The sequence below is a fragment of the Peromyscus californicus genome, unplaced genomic scaffold (assembly GCF_007827085.1).
Source record: "Peromyscus californicus insignis strain IS unplaced genomic scaffold, ASM782708v3 Scaffold_7__1_contigs__length_154581171, whole genome shotgun sequence".
Lineage (NCBI taxonomy): Eukaryota > Metazoa > Chordata > Mammalia > Rodentia > Cricetidae > Peromyscus > Peromyscus californicus.
The window spans coordinates 10,525,982-10,540,533 of record NW_026294595.1 but is presented as its reverse complement, the minus strand read 5'-3'; the positions used below and the strand labels follow the sequence as shown (position 1 = coordinate 10,540,533).

Below are 14,552 nucleotides of genomic sequence, written 5' to 3'. Positions count from 1 at the left end.
GCTGGAGAAGGGAGACAACGCGTTCACTTTCTCTGTGGGATGTTCAGGGAGCCAGACAGAGGAGAATCTGTCCCCAGGGGGATGTCTGGGGAAAGCACAGGGGCCCAGCCAAAGCTCCAGCACTTAGGAATGGAGCCCAGATCATCTCTAGCTGCAGCTGGGGTCTAGAACAAGGAACCCATTCCTTCTAACTTCAAAATGGGGCTGCAGCTTTGCAACTGGGCTCTCCAGACTGGTGGCGGGTACCCAGGTCAACTGTTACCTGTACTATTTTAGTTTTTATGAAATCCTTTCTCCTTGGCATGAGTGTGTGCATTAACTATTCAAAAATAACTGATTTTTCCCCTAATAAAAATATCTAAGAATTTTCATAAGAAAATGTTGATCACAGATTGAATGAAGAAACTAAGTGATCAACATTTTCTACATGCTACATGCCAGGCACTGTTGTGGGCCTTGAGACCATGTGTGACAAAAGAGAAAACAGGCCCTTCCCTGTTGGACCGTTGCAAACTCCTCAGTAAAAACAAATTTTATAGGATTTTTTTGAGTAATTTTGGCTGTAATTTTTTGTTTATGGATTTTTTTTAACTTTTGTATATGCATGTGTATCTGTGTGTGGTATGCATAGGTGAGTGCAGTTGCCTAGGGAGGTAGCAGATCCCTTCAGAGCTGGAGTTACAGGCTGTTAGGAGCTGTCCAATATGGGTGCTGGGAATCAAACTCAGGCCCTCTGCAGGAATAGTCCGTCCCCTTAATCAGTGAGCATCTCCCCAGCCCTTTAGAGATTTTAAGAGCATACACAAGTGTGGCTTAAGGTTACCTGTGTTATAATTGTCCTGGTTCTGTTCTCTTTCTTGGCAAGGTAAAGAAGAGTAGCATAGGGGTGGGTAGCCTTGAGACTTCAGAACCCCTATCCTTACTTTCCCTTCCCCCTTTCTTCTAGCTCTGCAGTCCTTCATCCGAGCCTATGCTACCTACCCTAGGGAGCTGAAGCCCATCTTCCATGTCAGGTCCCTACACCTTGGTCATGTGGCTAAGAGCTTTGGACTAAGAGATGCTCCTAGAAACCTCAGTGTCTCTGCTGTGAAGAAGAAGGCAAGCTTGAAAAGGTAAGATGGGAATTAGACTGTGCAGAGCTCTGTTTACATAAGCAGGCAAGGTCACCTGAAAGGCTGATGCCAGCTCTTCCGTCCTGTGTGTGTGTGTGTGTGTGTGTGTGTGTGTGTGTGTGTGTGTATGTGAGAGAGAGAGAGAGAGAGAGAGAGAGAGAGAGAGAGAGAGAGAGAGAGAGAGAGAGAGAGAGAGAGACTACTCGTGTCTGCTTGTCTCAAAATACAGAAGCATTTGGAACAAGGGGGAAAATGCCTAATCCTGCAAAAAATTCAGTTGGATGCAAATGTAGTGGGGATTATTGAGCAGAAAGACGGGGGTCTGTTGAGTTGTCTTCTTGTCCCAACAGAGTAACTCAGGAGGCTTCTGGTGTGTTCCATATCATTAGCTCTGGTGGCAGTCTCAGTCCTTGTGAGCTATGGAGCGGGATGGGGCTGAGATTTAAAAGAGCTGCCTCTACCCTAACTGCAGCTATCCGTGGTGCTGATGCACCTCGGATGCTGAGTCTTACAGAGGCAAAAGCCAGATGCTTATCCTTCCCAAAAAACACACATCTGGGTGCAAGATTGCTTTGTCCAAAGGATCCTTGTAAAAGGAATCTCAAGGTGACCAGAACTGTCCTTTGAGGTCAGTTGTCCTGAGTCCCTGGAGTCAGGGACTAAGCTTGTCCCTGAGTCTAACCTCACAGTGCTGTTAATAATTGCTCTCAAACTGTCTGTATTGTCTCCTTTCACTCCTTAAGGAATGGTGTTCTTTCAGCAGCAGGCCCAGCTTCACACCATAGCCAGAGCACTGGAGACCCTGAGAGTGCTCTGTAGGGGGTCTTGAGGTAGGGGACACCTCATTGGGTGACCTGTATGGGAAAACACAGTAAGTAAGTCCGTGTTGGAGTATAGAGACTTTTCTTCCCTTACCCAGATTTTGGTGTAGACTCCTTGAATGCTCTGGGTACTTACAGCATAATAATAGTTGCAGCTGCTACCATATTCCTGCCCTGACATGGAGGTTAGGCAGCCCTGTGCTTGGCTGCTGTTCCCACGCAGTCTGCCCTGCTCTTTTCACCGGGAAGCACGCACTGCCTCACTAGCTTGGTCGGTCAGCACCTGGCTTCAGAGGAATGAGAGGCTGCCCAGCGTAGGACAGTGGTCCTAGAGTCGGGGGACCCAGACTTCACTTCCAGCTCCCATCTCATGGGGTCCTGGGAAGCAAATGACTTAGTGGCAGCATTGACCTTACCTTGAGAAGCCACTGGGGAGAGAGCGACTGCCACCTCATGTCTCAGCTGACCCTAGCAAGCAGATGGGCACCAAGACCACTATACCCCTGTGAGCCGCTGATTGAACAGGGCTTTATTCAGGGAAGAATGGGCTGATTAGCTGCTAAAGAGCATGTAAGATGGTATGGGGCAGCCTTTGATGTCTGGCTGGCGCAGCAGGGAGCCAGGCAGTGAGTGACAGCAGTGTGTCACAGGATTACTCTGAGTGGCTGTGCCGCTCTCTGTTCTTACCATGTCACCACTCTGTAACAGCCCTTTTCTGTTGTTGTGCCCTTCTTTTGAAGGCCTTTCTCACCATGCACCCGCCCCTGACTTTCTAACACAGACGGGCACCATAGAGACAGTAGGTACCTTTTTGTATTTGGGAACATGTTGTCACTCCTGGAAGAGGATGATTTTGCAGCTAATCTGCACATGAACCGTTTAATTGTGGCCAGGGTGAGTGGCAGAGAGAACCTGACAGATTGTCCGTACTTCTCTGTCAGGACTCCAGCAAATGCCAGTTGCTGCTTTTTGAGGACTGGAAAGAAAAGTCCGTTAAACCCTATAAGGTGCAAAGAATTGGGCCTGCTGTGGCCATGATTATTGTTCCGAGTTGAACGTCTTCTCTGAAATCTGCCTGTCAAGAAGAGAACGGGTCCCTTCTGTCACGTGCAGATGAGTGCAGTAGTGGCACCGGGTCCTCAAGGCTCTGCTCCCAGCTCTGGTTCTCACTGCCAGAAAGAATGGTCACAGGCTGGGCACAGACCATGGTGTCTGCTACCAAGTCCAGCCGGCTGCGAGCCTGTCATCCTCAAACAGGAAACTTGGGTGCTGGTCAAGGCAGGTCAGGGACTGAGTTATTGGGCACTCCTGTGCAATGGCAAAGGGATTTTGTCTTTTGTGTACACAACCTCTTTCCTTTTACACAGCCACTTTCAGAACAAGAAAATAAGTAACATCTCCAATGAGATCTCAATAGTCAGGTCTCTGTCAGCTTCCCCACCCTCAGTTCTGAAAGGGAACAGTAAACATCTCTCTACACATGGGAATACAGTCATAGTCACAAAACCTTTTCTGGCACCTACACACAAACCTGTCAAAACAGCCCCCACCCCAAACATCCACATGTACATGTATACAGGTGCTGTTGGTAAAATATTGAATGGCCCCTTAGCAACATTCATCACAAAAACAGCAGTTCCCAGGAAGCAAAACTGGTAACATAGTCCTCTAAAATTGTCATCTTCCCTGGAGACATGGGGACCAGGGCCTATCTGCTGTGCAAGGACAGTTGGACTGTTGGCCAGGGTGTTTGTCTAGGCACACATGAGTGAGGTGAGTCCAGGGACATGCATTGTTAGGACCATGATTCCTTCTCACTTGGTGGGAAATGGTTCCAAAATAACAAAGCTGGTGTCACTGACAGTGTGGGAATGTGAATGTGCAGTTTCTAAATCACCCGCCTTGTGTGAATTATTCCATACACTCAGCACCACTTTCCCAAGACAGTTCTCCAGCTTCTGCTGTCCCCTCCAGTGTGGTCATCAGAATCCAATCTCTGTCCCTGCTCTCTGCTCATCTCCTTTAAAATTAATAGAGGAATGGCAATCTCAGTTGTTAACTGTTGTTAAATGATTTTATTTTACCTAGTAGTTTCCATTTTATCAAACAAAGTAAGCATTCTAGATGTGGTAAGGTAAGATTCCTAGATATGGCGGTGCTTGGTTGGGGAGAAGAGCTTGCTGAGGGCTGGTTCTACCGGACCAGACCAGCACAGCCAAACATTTAACCTAACCTCCACACTTCTAAAGCCCTACAAGTCTTTCAGTTTTCAAAATAAGTAAACATCCTTATGAAAATCACACACGGCAGGCAATTCCTTGTAGAGAGACTTGCCCCTACCTGAACCAGCACAAATGCCTCGTCCCTGGAGCTCACAATGGAGACCTTACAAGCTCTGGCGTGGGGGCACTGTTTATGCTAACAGCCTTCACTGTGCCAGTGTGTCATTGTAAACATCCAGTAAATGCTCACCCTGTGCTACTGTGTGGGAGCTTGAGACGTTGGTTCTGTGTGTTCCCATTAGCTGTCTTCCTTGCCCTCCCCTTGCGTCCTAAGTCTGTCGAGTGTCACACTGCAGGTTAGCTAAGTCACTTGCACGCTTGTGTGCCTTTGGGCAAGCAACGGCCTCTCAGTTCACCTGCCTCCTAAAGGCAGGCACCTGAGCTTCATGGTATCATGGTGGAGACAAACACTTAGCTACTACGACGATGGCCTTTGACTGTCTAGCCCTTCTGCTGGCCTCCAGTATCAGAGTGGTTCTGGGACTGAGGACCAGAGTATGTGTGGGAGTAGCTGCAACCTTCCAGCACTCTGGAACAACCTTGAAAGCAGAATCAGGTCCCCTGAAGATGAGCACTAAGAAGCTGCAGCTGCATCACCCTGGGAAGCAATATCCTCATCATTAGGAGCAGCTTGCTGCCAATTTTTACGTGGCATTTACAACCTCCCTAATATCACTTAATTAGCTGAAGGAAAACCTGGAATCCTGCCCACTGTGAAATTTTTCTCAATTTCTTTGAGCCAGTTATTCTACAAAAAACAGATTGGCCAAATGTGAGATGAGAGGCTGGGCACAGCCGCACTTGGAAGCACAAGGCTTTCTCCATGTGTGTCTGTTGCACCTGAGTTGGTGCTCTCCTGGTCCATCCTGTAACACACAGCTTTGGTCCCTTGGGTCTCCTTAACTCCATCCCTTCCCTTGTCTTCCAAAACTCTGTGTTCATGAAGATCGACTCTTGGCTGCTGACTTCTGAGCTCCTGGATGCTCTCTTTCCATGCCCCCTGTGTCACTGCTGTGCAAGCAGCCCACTCATACTCTTTAACCAGCCCTGGCTTAGAACCTTTTGGTGACATCCCGTTGCTTAGCGCCTGCTTCCCTGATGGATCCTGGTGGCCTCTCAGCCTCAACTGACATCCTGCTTTCACTCTCAAGACCTAGGCCTGGGTCTGGCCTGGGCTCTCCCCGTCTCCTCTCAGACCTGCTGGAGCAGATAGATGTCCTCACTTGTTCTGACACAGTGATACAGTCATATCTATGTGTAGGATATGTGTGTGGCTAATGTCTTTTGAAGTGCCTCAACAGAAACCCCGCCAGGTTCATGTTCACTGTGCGCCCAACAGGCACACGATAGGTACAAATGAAATACTTCGGATTTAATGAGTGGAATCATTCTGGAACTCTGAGGGAAGAGAAAAGGAATTGTTCTACTATGAAGGGAGGTGAACTCAGTCATTATTTAGTGAACTGTGAAGATGACTAACCCTACCTGGAGGAGCCATTTTTCAGAGCTCTGTATGTCAGGTGGCAGCCCTTCTGTGTGGAGAAGAGTGAGACTAGACTACCTCAGCATTGCATAAAATCTGCAGCAAGATCAGCCTGGCCCAGCTTCCCCTCTGTCTCTCTGGCTTCCCAGGGGAGAATGTGGAAGACAGCAGGCTGCCATCACTGTCTTCCACCCATTCATCGAAGGCCAGAACTCAGTCTTACCAGAGAGAAGTAAGACCACCAGCAAGAGCTGTGGAGACGTGGATGGGACAACAGAATTTACTCCTAAAGTCTGCTGAGGAGCACTGTGAAAGCCAGGTGCCCAGGTCCCACCCCAAAGACCACAGTTCAGTCATAGAGCGTGACATAGAGGTGACTACAGACTTGACTTAGGGACTGGAAAGGGTGTCCTCAACGATGTGTCAGGCATGTGCCCTTAGCGTCTTTGCCACAGAACTGGGAGCAAAGGGCCTTTAGCTAGGCAGTAAACTTGAAGTGCAGGCTGGGTGCTCTAGAGCCCTTGCCCTGAGGTCATCAAGAAGGTGGTTGAGGGGCTGTGGAGGTGACTCAGCAGTTGAGAGCACTTGTTGCTCTTCCAGAAGACCCAGGTTCAATTCCCAGCACCCACATGGTAGCTCACAACTGTCTGTAGTTCCAGTTCCAGGGGACCTGAAACCCAAGGCCAAACACTAATGCACATACAATTGAAAAAGAAGAAGAAAGTGGCTAAATGAGTGACTGGGTTCTTCTAAACAGAACTCTAACTGCACAGGGCACTGAGCCTACCTGTCAGAAGCTCACAGTATGTTCATAGGCCCATCCAAATGGACTGGCCATGTGGGCCCTGCTCTCTGCAGCTCTAGTACTGTATACCCTGCTGCCCCAGACTCTGGGGTAATTAGGGCTCTGCACACACAACCTTTACATCTGCCCTTTTGTTTCTACCACTATTTTTTTTTCTATCTGGCATCGTGCAATTACCAGCTTTCTGCCTCCTTGTGGAACACACTCACCCTCATCCCCACGGGCTAATGAGGCGATTAGAGGGAATTCACAGTGCCCTTGAGCTTCCTCCACACCTGAGTCACCTGCAGACAGTGGGAGCCATAGGACATGCTTTCTGTCACCCAGTCCGGGCGATAGCAAAGAACAGGAGCCCAGACAGCGTCTCCTGGGAGGGTGTTGGAGATGGTAATGTTTGCTACTAGAGTCATCCAAGCACTGGAATTAGAAGCTGGCCCTGCAAACTGGCCACACCAGACAAGGCAGCATGCTACAGGAGAGTACCTAGCCCTGTCATTTGGAAAGTCAAGAAAGAACATGGTAGCCACTAGCTCTACCCTGCTACCCACAGTTTAGTTTTTCTCACCCTAAAACCCCTCCTGTGAGAACAGAAGCCAGCCCTACTCCTGCTGAGCCACCTCTGAAGTGGGGGGTGGGGAGTCATACTCCAGTCTACCCTAGATACCAAGGCCTTCCCCTCTGGTTTTGACCTGTGTGAAATGTCCCAAGTCTTTTTTCAAATGTCACCTTTATCCAAAAAACAGGATTAGCTTGTTGACTCCTCAAGAAGAGGAGTGCTGCTGGCTGCAGTGGAGCACGACTTTAATCCTAGCAGAGGCTGGTGGATCTCCGTGAGTTCAAGGACAGCCAGGGCTGTGTGGAGGGGCCCTGTTTCAGAAAGCTGAAGGGGAAGAGGGGCATTGAGAACCAGCCTCCCAAATCACCAGTGTGCCATCCTCAGCATGTGAAATGAGTTGTTTGACAGCAGCTGGTCATCTCTCCAGAGGACTCATGCTCTCTGCCAAGCTGGTTCTCTCATGTACATTATCCTGTGGAGATCCCCCCAGACACTGTGACCAAATGAGAAACTAGAGCTCAGGCTAAGCTGCTCCCCTCTCTATATCCTTACATGTTCTGCTGGAGTGCTGATTGTTTCTAGAGTCATCTTGTAACAAGTACATAACCCTGTAAAAGGGACTATACTATTTTCTCTTTTACTCTGTGTGTGTGTGTGTGTGTGTGTGTGTGTGTGTGTGTGTGTGTGTGTGATTTTAAACAAGGGTACGTTTTGGCTTGTATGTCTTATGCTTTTGTTTCTTACAGCAGCTAGAATGCAGTATGCGTGTAGAGGTCAGAAGACATCTCCATGGTGTCGGTTCTCTCCTTCCACTGTGTATGGGTTCAGGACAGTGATCAGATTCAGGTCAGCAGGCTTGCCTAGCAAGTGCCTTTGCCCAGGAAGCCATCTTTCTAGCCCAAGGGGGTTTTTGTTTTATGTGAGGAGATCATTCTTCATGTAACTAAAGAAATGGACTTAGGGCAGGAGACAAGGTTGTATATAAAAGAACGGAGTTTCACACCATCTAAGTGTTGAGCCCTAGGGTTGGATTTATGGCTCTGTGGGGTAGCCGACAGCAGGCTTGTAAAGAGATACTTGTGGGTAAGTTCTGGCTCTGCAGTAGTGTCAGTTTCTCTGGGTGCAGAGGTAGAAGTGCCATAGAAAAGGCATGGTTCTGGAGTTGGCCCTTCCTGAGTAGTCCCAGCCCTAGCACTTGGTGACAGCCTCTGTAAAGTGGGAAGGGCAGGAGGTTGTCACCTAGTGTGTGGGATTGTGAATGCCTGGCCTCCAGTGCAGTGCAAAGTGGCCAGGAAAGGCTTGCTTCTCTTCCCCCATCCCACTCCTGATTCCACCCTGGCCTGGCCTTCCTCTTTGTTTGAACATCCTTCTGATGATTGGTATGGCCTGTACTTTAGTAAGCCTTGTGTTTCAGTGGCTTGCCACTTTCAGGGATGTCCACTCCATAGTGGCCCCAGCACACCATTAAGATTTCCCAAAAATAGGCCAAGATTTCCACCAGTGGCTCTCTATGAGACTCCGATGCTGTGTATGTACCATTTGCATAGAGAAACATGAGGTATTATTTCTCATTCTGACTAGAAATAATGCCTAATATAAATATTTTGTTTTTTACTTATCTAACATGCATTAAAAATAACATGAAATCCCCCCCCCAAAAAAAGAAAGAAACATGAGGTGCTGGTGTCACCTATCAGATGGTGGCCCCTTATCCCTTCCCCCTTCCACTTTCCCATATTATTTCTACTAATAGTCAACACTTACCCATCTGGTTCATGAGAACCATTCACACATACAGTAGAGACTACCGAACACAAGTGCCCGGGCAGTCACTTCTGGTGGTACAGCTCATGGTAAGTGTCTGGAGGAACTGTGACTCAATGTCCACTCACAGCCAGGCACTGGCCCTCAGACATGAGTGATCTGCTTTCATGCTCTTGTGGCTGCAGATGAGGCTGCCTGAAGCCACACTGCTGTCAGCATGGTGGAGCTGGGATCCATCCTAGGCCTTTCAAGTCCAGGTCAGATCTGACCAGCTCGACTAGATGATTGCACACATAAGAGTTCCTTTCCCCTTTCAGGGTCAGGGCCTCATAACTGTCCTTGAAGATCACCTTCTGAACCTGTCCTTTTGATCCTATAGAGAATTGTGGGTATGCTGTCATCTCTCTGTAAATGTTATAAGTAGACTTAGAGTATCACCCAGGTCACAGACATGTGGTAGACAGGAGAGGCCCAGAGGGCTGAGCCCTGGATGTGGGCCCAAGATTCTGCCCCAAACAGCTAATATTGGTATTCCCAGAATCTCACAATAGCAGTTTTACATATGCTTGCTTTCCAAGTCTACCTGCTCCTCCTCATCTTAACAATAATCTATAACATTTTTACAGAGGACTAAAATAACACCAGTACTCTTCCATGCTGTTGCTACTTGTGTTCTCTATGCTCAGGCCCTTTCTGAACTTGTGGCTGACTTCAGGTCATCATCAGCTAGATGAGTGCCAGAGCTGGGCTTCCGACCACTGCCAGCAGGCTCTACTCCTCTGCCTGCCCCCACCTGGGCTAAGGAAGCTCCAGTCCCTACCACTGAAGGGTTCTGGTGCAGCTCTTGCCTGAGTCACCAGGTCGGAGCTCTGTCCTCTCCCACGTGGAGCATGAGTCCTACTGTCGGCAGACATTTATCAGTTCCCCAGTTGACACTCCTGACATTGTGCCTGCCCCTAGTGCAGTTCCTCAATAGCCTTATTCTCTGATGAATGCCAGATGTTCATGTGTCTTAGTTAGATTTCTATTGCTGTGATAAGTACTGTGAGCAAAAGCAACTTGGAGAGGAAAGGGTTTATTTCAGCTCACAGCTTGTAGTCCATCTCTAAGGGGTGTCGAGCAGGAACTCAAGGCGGGAATCTAGAGTCAGGAAGTGAAGCAGAAACCATGAAGGGTACTGCTTACTGACTGGCTTCTCATGCCACCCAGGGTCACCTGCCTGGGGCGGCATCACCCGCAGTGGGCTGGCCCTTCCCACATCAATCATTAATCAAGAAATGCCCCACAGGCCAATCTGTACGGAAGCATTTTCTCACTTGAGTGAGGTTCCCTCTTCCAGGTGACTATCCTTCATCAAGGTGACAGAATAGTAACCAGCACATCGTGCTTAGGACTGACTTGTGCTATGTGTCTGCTGCTGCAGCAGAGCCCGCTAAGACAGACACTGAACTTAGCTGGATCCTGAGACTCAGATGCACCCTTGAGTGGCCAGCCTGCCACCAACATCTCTGCCCAAACAGCCCAAAGCTGGGCCCGGATATGTCACCTTTCCTTCCTATCAGGTCGAATGTTAGGTGGCATGCCCCCCTTCAGGAAGGTACTCCCTTCTCTTTCTGTCATCTGAAAGCCAACAGAACCCTTGATGATATACTACCATTTCCTCCTCAAGTTAGCCAGGCACAGTGGAGAAACTTAGAGTCAGCCAGAGGTCATCACTACCTTCTGAGTCGTATACATGCACTCAGAGTCTTCTAGATTAGAAAGCAGTTGGAGGGGAAAACTGGTCCTTGAGCTCTCTAATTGCAGTACAATAGAAGAAGGCCAGAAGGCAGTGGAGTTTTCATAAGTAGAAATCAAATTACACTGTGTGTTTCCTATAAAGAGGCTATGCTGATTTTCCCCTCATTATTAAAGGAATACATACCCATTTTAAAAACTAGAAAGTAGAAGCCAGAAGTTACTCAGAAACTCACAGTCTAAGATTAGCTTGGATTTACTGTTGAGTGTTATAGGTGATTCTTGGGAAGAAATAGTTGCCTTAAGGCATCGTAAAGCAAAGATGGAATTCAAGTAGTATCCATCAAGAAGGAGGTATGTTTGAGTGGTTTTAGAATCTTATAAAGACTTTGCTGTGCGTGGCCCTAAAGCTATTAAAAAATAATAATAGTAATAATAATAGATTTAAAACATGTCTTTTTCTGTCCTTAGCCAGGTGTGGTGGTGCACATCTTTAATCTCAGCACTCAAGAGGCAGAGGCAGGTGGATCTCTGTGAGTTCAAGGCCAGCCTGGGCTACAGAGTGAGTTTCAGGACAGCCAAGGCTCTATTACACAGAGAAACCCTGGCTCAAAAAAATAAATAAAAGAATGAATGAATGAAAATAATAAGTCCTGTTCTACAAAAGAATGGTGTGAGCAAAGCCATGGGTTCCATTGCTGTTTGCCCAGGAAACTGACTGTTGAGTTTGCAGATGATATTGAGAGTACTGTGCAGTCCTCCTTCAGGGGTCTTGGTGGCAGTGGTGTGATTGATTACTAGTTAGGTTGACTGCCTTGCTAGCAGTAAGTAGTGTCTGCCTGTCCTGCTGAGTAATCCAGCCTGGAGAACAGGGTCTTCACCCTTCACTGTGAGGGAGTTCCCTGCAGTTAGATAAACTGGTCTGTTGCTTGGTAACCATAAGATTTCCACAGTGGAGGCTCAGGAAGCCTGAGTCAGAGGGTCCAGGTATTGGGAGGGCTAGAAAGTTGGCAGAATTCTGGGATAATGGCAGCTTGTCAGAAGGCATGAATGTCGGATGCATGCTTGGGTTTAGAGGGGTTCACCTTCCCATCTGCACTGCACCATCTCGGCTATGGGCCTAAGAACAGAGGAGGAAATTGGGAGCTGACTGTGGGAGAAGTACATCTTGTTGGCATCCTTTTGTGACAGCACTGAGGCCCTGCAGGGGTGTCTACCTACCAGTAGCCTGAGTTGGAATGTGTAGCAGCTTGTTTGCTGCTGGGTTTGCATGAGATGGCTAGAAGGTGTGACAAGGATACATGAAGGTGAATGGGAGAACCTCTGCCTGTTAAGCATCCACTGCCACCAAGCCACACTTTCGAGAGTCGGTCTGGCAGTGTGGCCCCAGAGCTTACCTCCCACACAGCTCTCTGCTTGTGGACCAGTATGTTCTAGGGCATTGCAAGGGACCCTTGTGGGGGGTGTTGTCTATGGAGGTGTCTGCCTTGGGCAGCTGAAGGCATGGGTATGATGCTCTGAACTGCTTCCCACAGCCTGCACTTGTTCTGTAGATAGTTAATGTATCAGTCACCAGATGAGACTCTGGTTACTGTTGTCTACAGTGATGGCAGGAGCATGCACTTTTGCTGGGGAGAATATTTTGACTGAAATTTTGCATATCTTGAAACTCAGGTTGTTATATTTAAAATTATACACATTGTGAGCACCTACTTTAAACAAGAGGGAAGAAAAAGTGTCCCTTCCTCTCAGAACCTTTAGCTCTGTTTGTCATGTAACCTGACTAAAATTAAACTGCAAGAAGTTGTAGCCTGTGCTGTGAAACAAGTCAGTGCCCAACCACCACAGCCTGTCTATATGCACAGGCCTGGAGCTCAGACCTGACCAGGGACATAGAAGTCCATATGAGAAGTCCAGGGTCAACAGTACTGCTCCTTAGGAAGTGGGAGGGCACTGTAAGTAGAACCTGCCTCTACCCCACGTTGACTCTTCCTCTTGCAAGAAAAAAAAACAGGCCTTAGTTTCAGTCTGCAGGCCTTAGTTTCCCCTGTATAACTCTGATCATGGTTCCCACAGCAGTATCTGGCTGGCTGGCGCTTCAAACCTATATCTACAGCTACATGGCCTTAGCAAGTTTTTACCCTCCAGACCACTGTGCCTGCCTGTAAATTGAGGATAATACAGATGCAGGGACTGCTTCCCTGTGTGATGCTAGTGGTCTTGGGTCCTGCCCCAGCATATGTGCTGAATAAACTTCCAACCTTAAATATCATTGCTAACACACCCTTCCCTCAAATCTTTTTTCCTAGCGAGGTTGACTCTTCCTCTTGCAAGAAAAAAAAAACCAGGATCTTATAACTGCAGCCCTGTGTTCTGGGTGGGATTATAAATGGCTTCACCTTCATTATAATGGGATCTTCAACCTTCCTAATAAGGCTCATAGCACAGTGCTGGTTGTGTCTAATTCTTGGATTTTAAAGGACTCCTGTTTATTTTGTCCAGTCTCTGTCTACCACAGCACAGAACATGCTGTCAAGTTAGAGCCAGTGGCCTATTTTGAGCTCCTTATACTGAGTTTTCCTGGGTCACTGTCATGTGGGGTGCTGAAGGACTTGCCAGAAAGCCAGTATGGATTTATTGGTCATTGCTTCTGAGTTGGTGTGTTTTATCCTTATGTTTCCATTCTCAGTGTATATATATTCATATATTCTTCAGTATATGATTGAATTTCTACATGTTTCCTATTCTGGTCAAGTGGTGAGATGGCTGTCTTTCCTGAAGTTCTGGGCTTCTGTACTGAACCTGATATCAGGCTTTGGCACCTTGTGGGTCAGGACCAGGAAGGAGCTTCTTCCTGCCCCAGGTCTGTGCGGCTGCTCAGAAGGCACTTAGGCTTGTGTTTTGCAGGATCAGGGTGTTTTGCGCTCTCTAGTGAATGCTAGGGAGTCTGTGTAGATCCCTGCCTTCAAGTCTGGCCTAGCAGGGCACTGTGCCCACAGTCTGCCCTCAAGGGTTCATCCCTGAGGCCCTGCACATGGAAGCTTTGCAGCTAACTGTTTTGCACTGTCGGGTTTCTGTGGGCTTTCCCATCCGCAGGCAAACTGCTGTCTCATACAGCTCATTTGCCATCAGAATGAGAGTGTACATTTCTTCTCCCCCCACCCCCATGGAAACAACACAGAACAAAGCCTCACTTTTAAAAATGCCATGATATTTTGCCACCGTTATGAAAATCTGTCAGCACCGTATCTAATCTTCTGGTGCATAGAATATCAAAACAAGTGCTACTGAAGAGATTGCTCTTCTGCTAATACAAAAATGTCAGCCTCCTGGTCTCACAGCCAGCTGCTGTCAGCCTCCTTCCAAATGGGAAAGAAAGAAAAACACTAAAGTCTTCCCCTTTGCTGTTCTGTTCTCAGGCCTGACCCTTGGAGGAAGATCCGGAATAAGCACCACCTTGTGCTCGCTGAAGTCCTGCACTCAGAATACTCAAGTGGGCTGGAGGCTGGCAGCTCGAAGGGTGGCAAGCAAGGCAAACAGCGGGGCTTTCGGGTGGTACCCAGCAAGGCCAGGCCTCAGAGAGAATGAAGCTGCTCCTACATCCAGGAGCTCACCACCAACCAGCAAGCTTCTTTTGGTTTTTAATCTCTCTGCAGGACCAGGTCAGGGTAGATCGACAGACCCTGTGGCTTTAGATTGATGTCCTGTTCTTATCAGGGAAGCTTCCTGAACACAGACCTGTTGGAGGAGGAGCCCTGATGGAAACCAGCAGGCAGGGGCCAGTGCTAGACAGTCACCTGCCTTTCCTCAAGCCTCTTGCAAGATTGTGCACAGGGACAGCAAAACATCCTGTGTATCAGCCTGGAAGAGTGTGGCTCCTGGCGAGCTTGCCAGATGAAGCTGTCACACATGTATTACATGAGTGTTGTAAGATGGAATGTTAAAAACTGGAACTGAACTTGTACAAAAGGATAAAGTATTTATTGAATAGC

The 14,552-nt window shown here is 48.0% G+C and overlaps 1 protein-coding gene across 1 annotated transcript in view; it reads left to right on the top strand.

The window, feature by feature from the left end:
* Positions 1 to 14,552, top strand: part of Ddx31 (DEAD-box helicase 31) — a 70,942-nt gene extending 56,390 nt beyond the window's left edge. The window contains exons 19-20 of the mRNA XM_052726587.1: positions 947 to 1,112; positions 13,980 to 14,552. Of these exons, the coding sequence (XP_052582547.1) occupies positions 947 to 1,112; positions 13,980 to 14,148 (335 nt within the window). The 3' untranslated portion in view covers positions 14,149 to 14,552. The remainder of the gene's footprint in view (positions 1 to 946; positions 1,113 to 13,979) is intronic.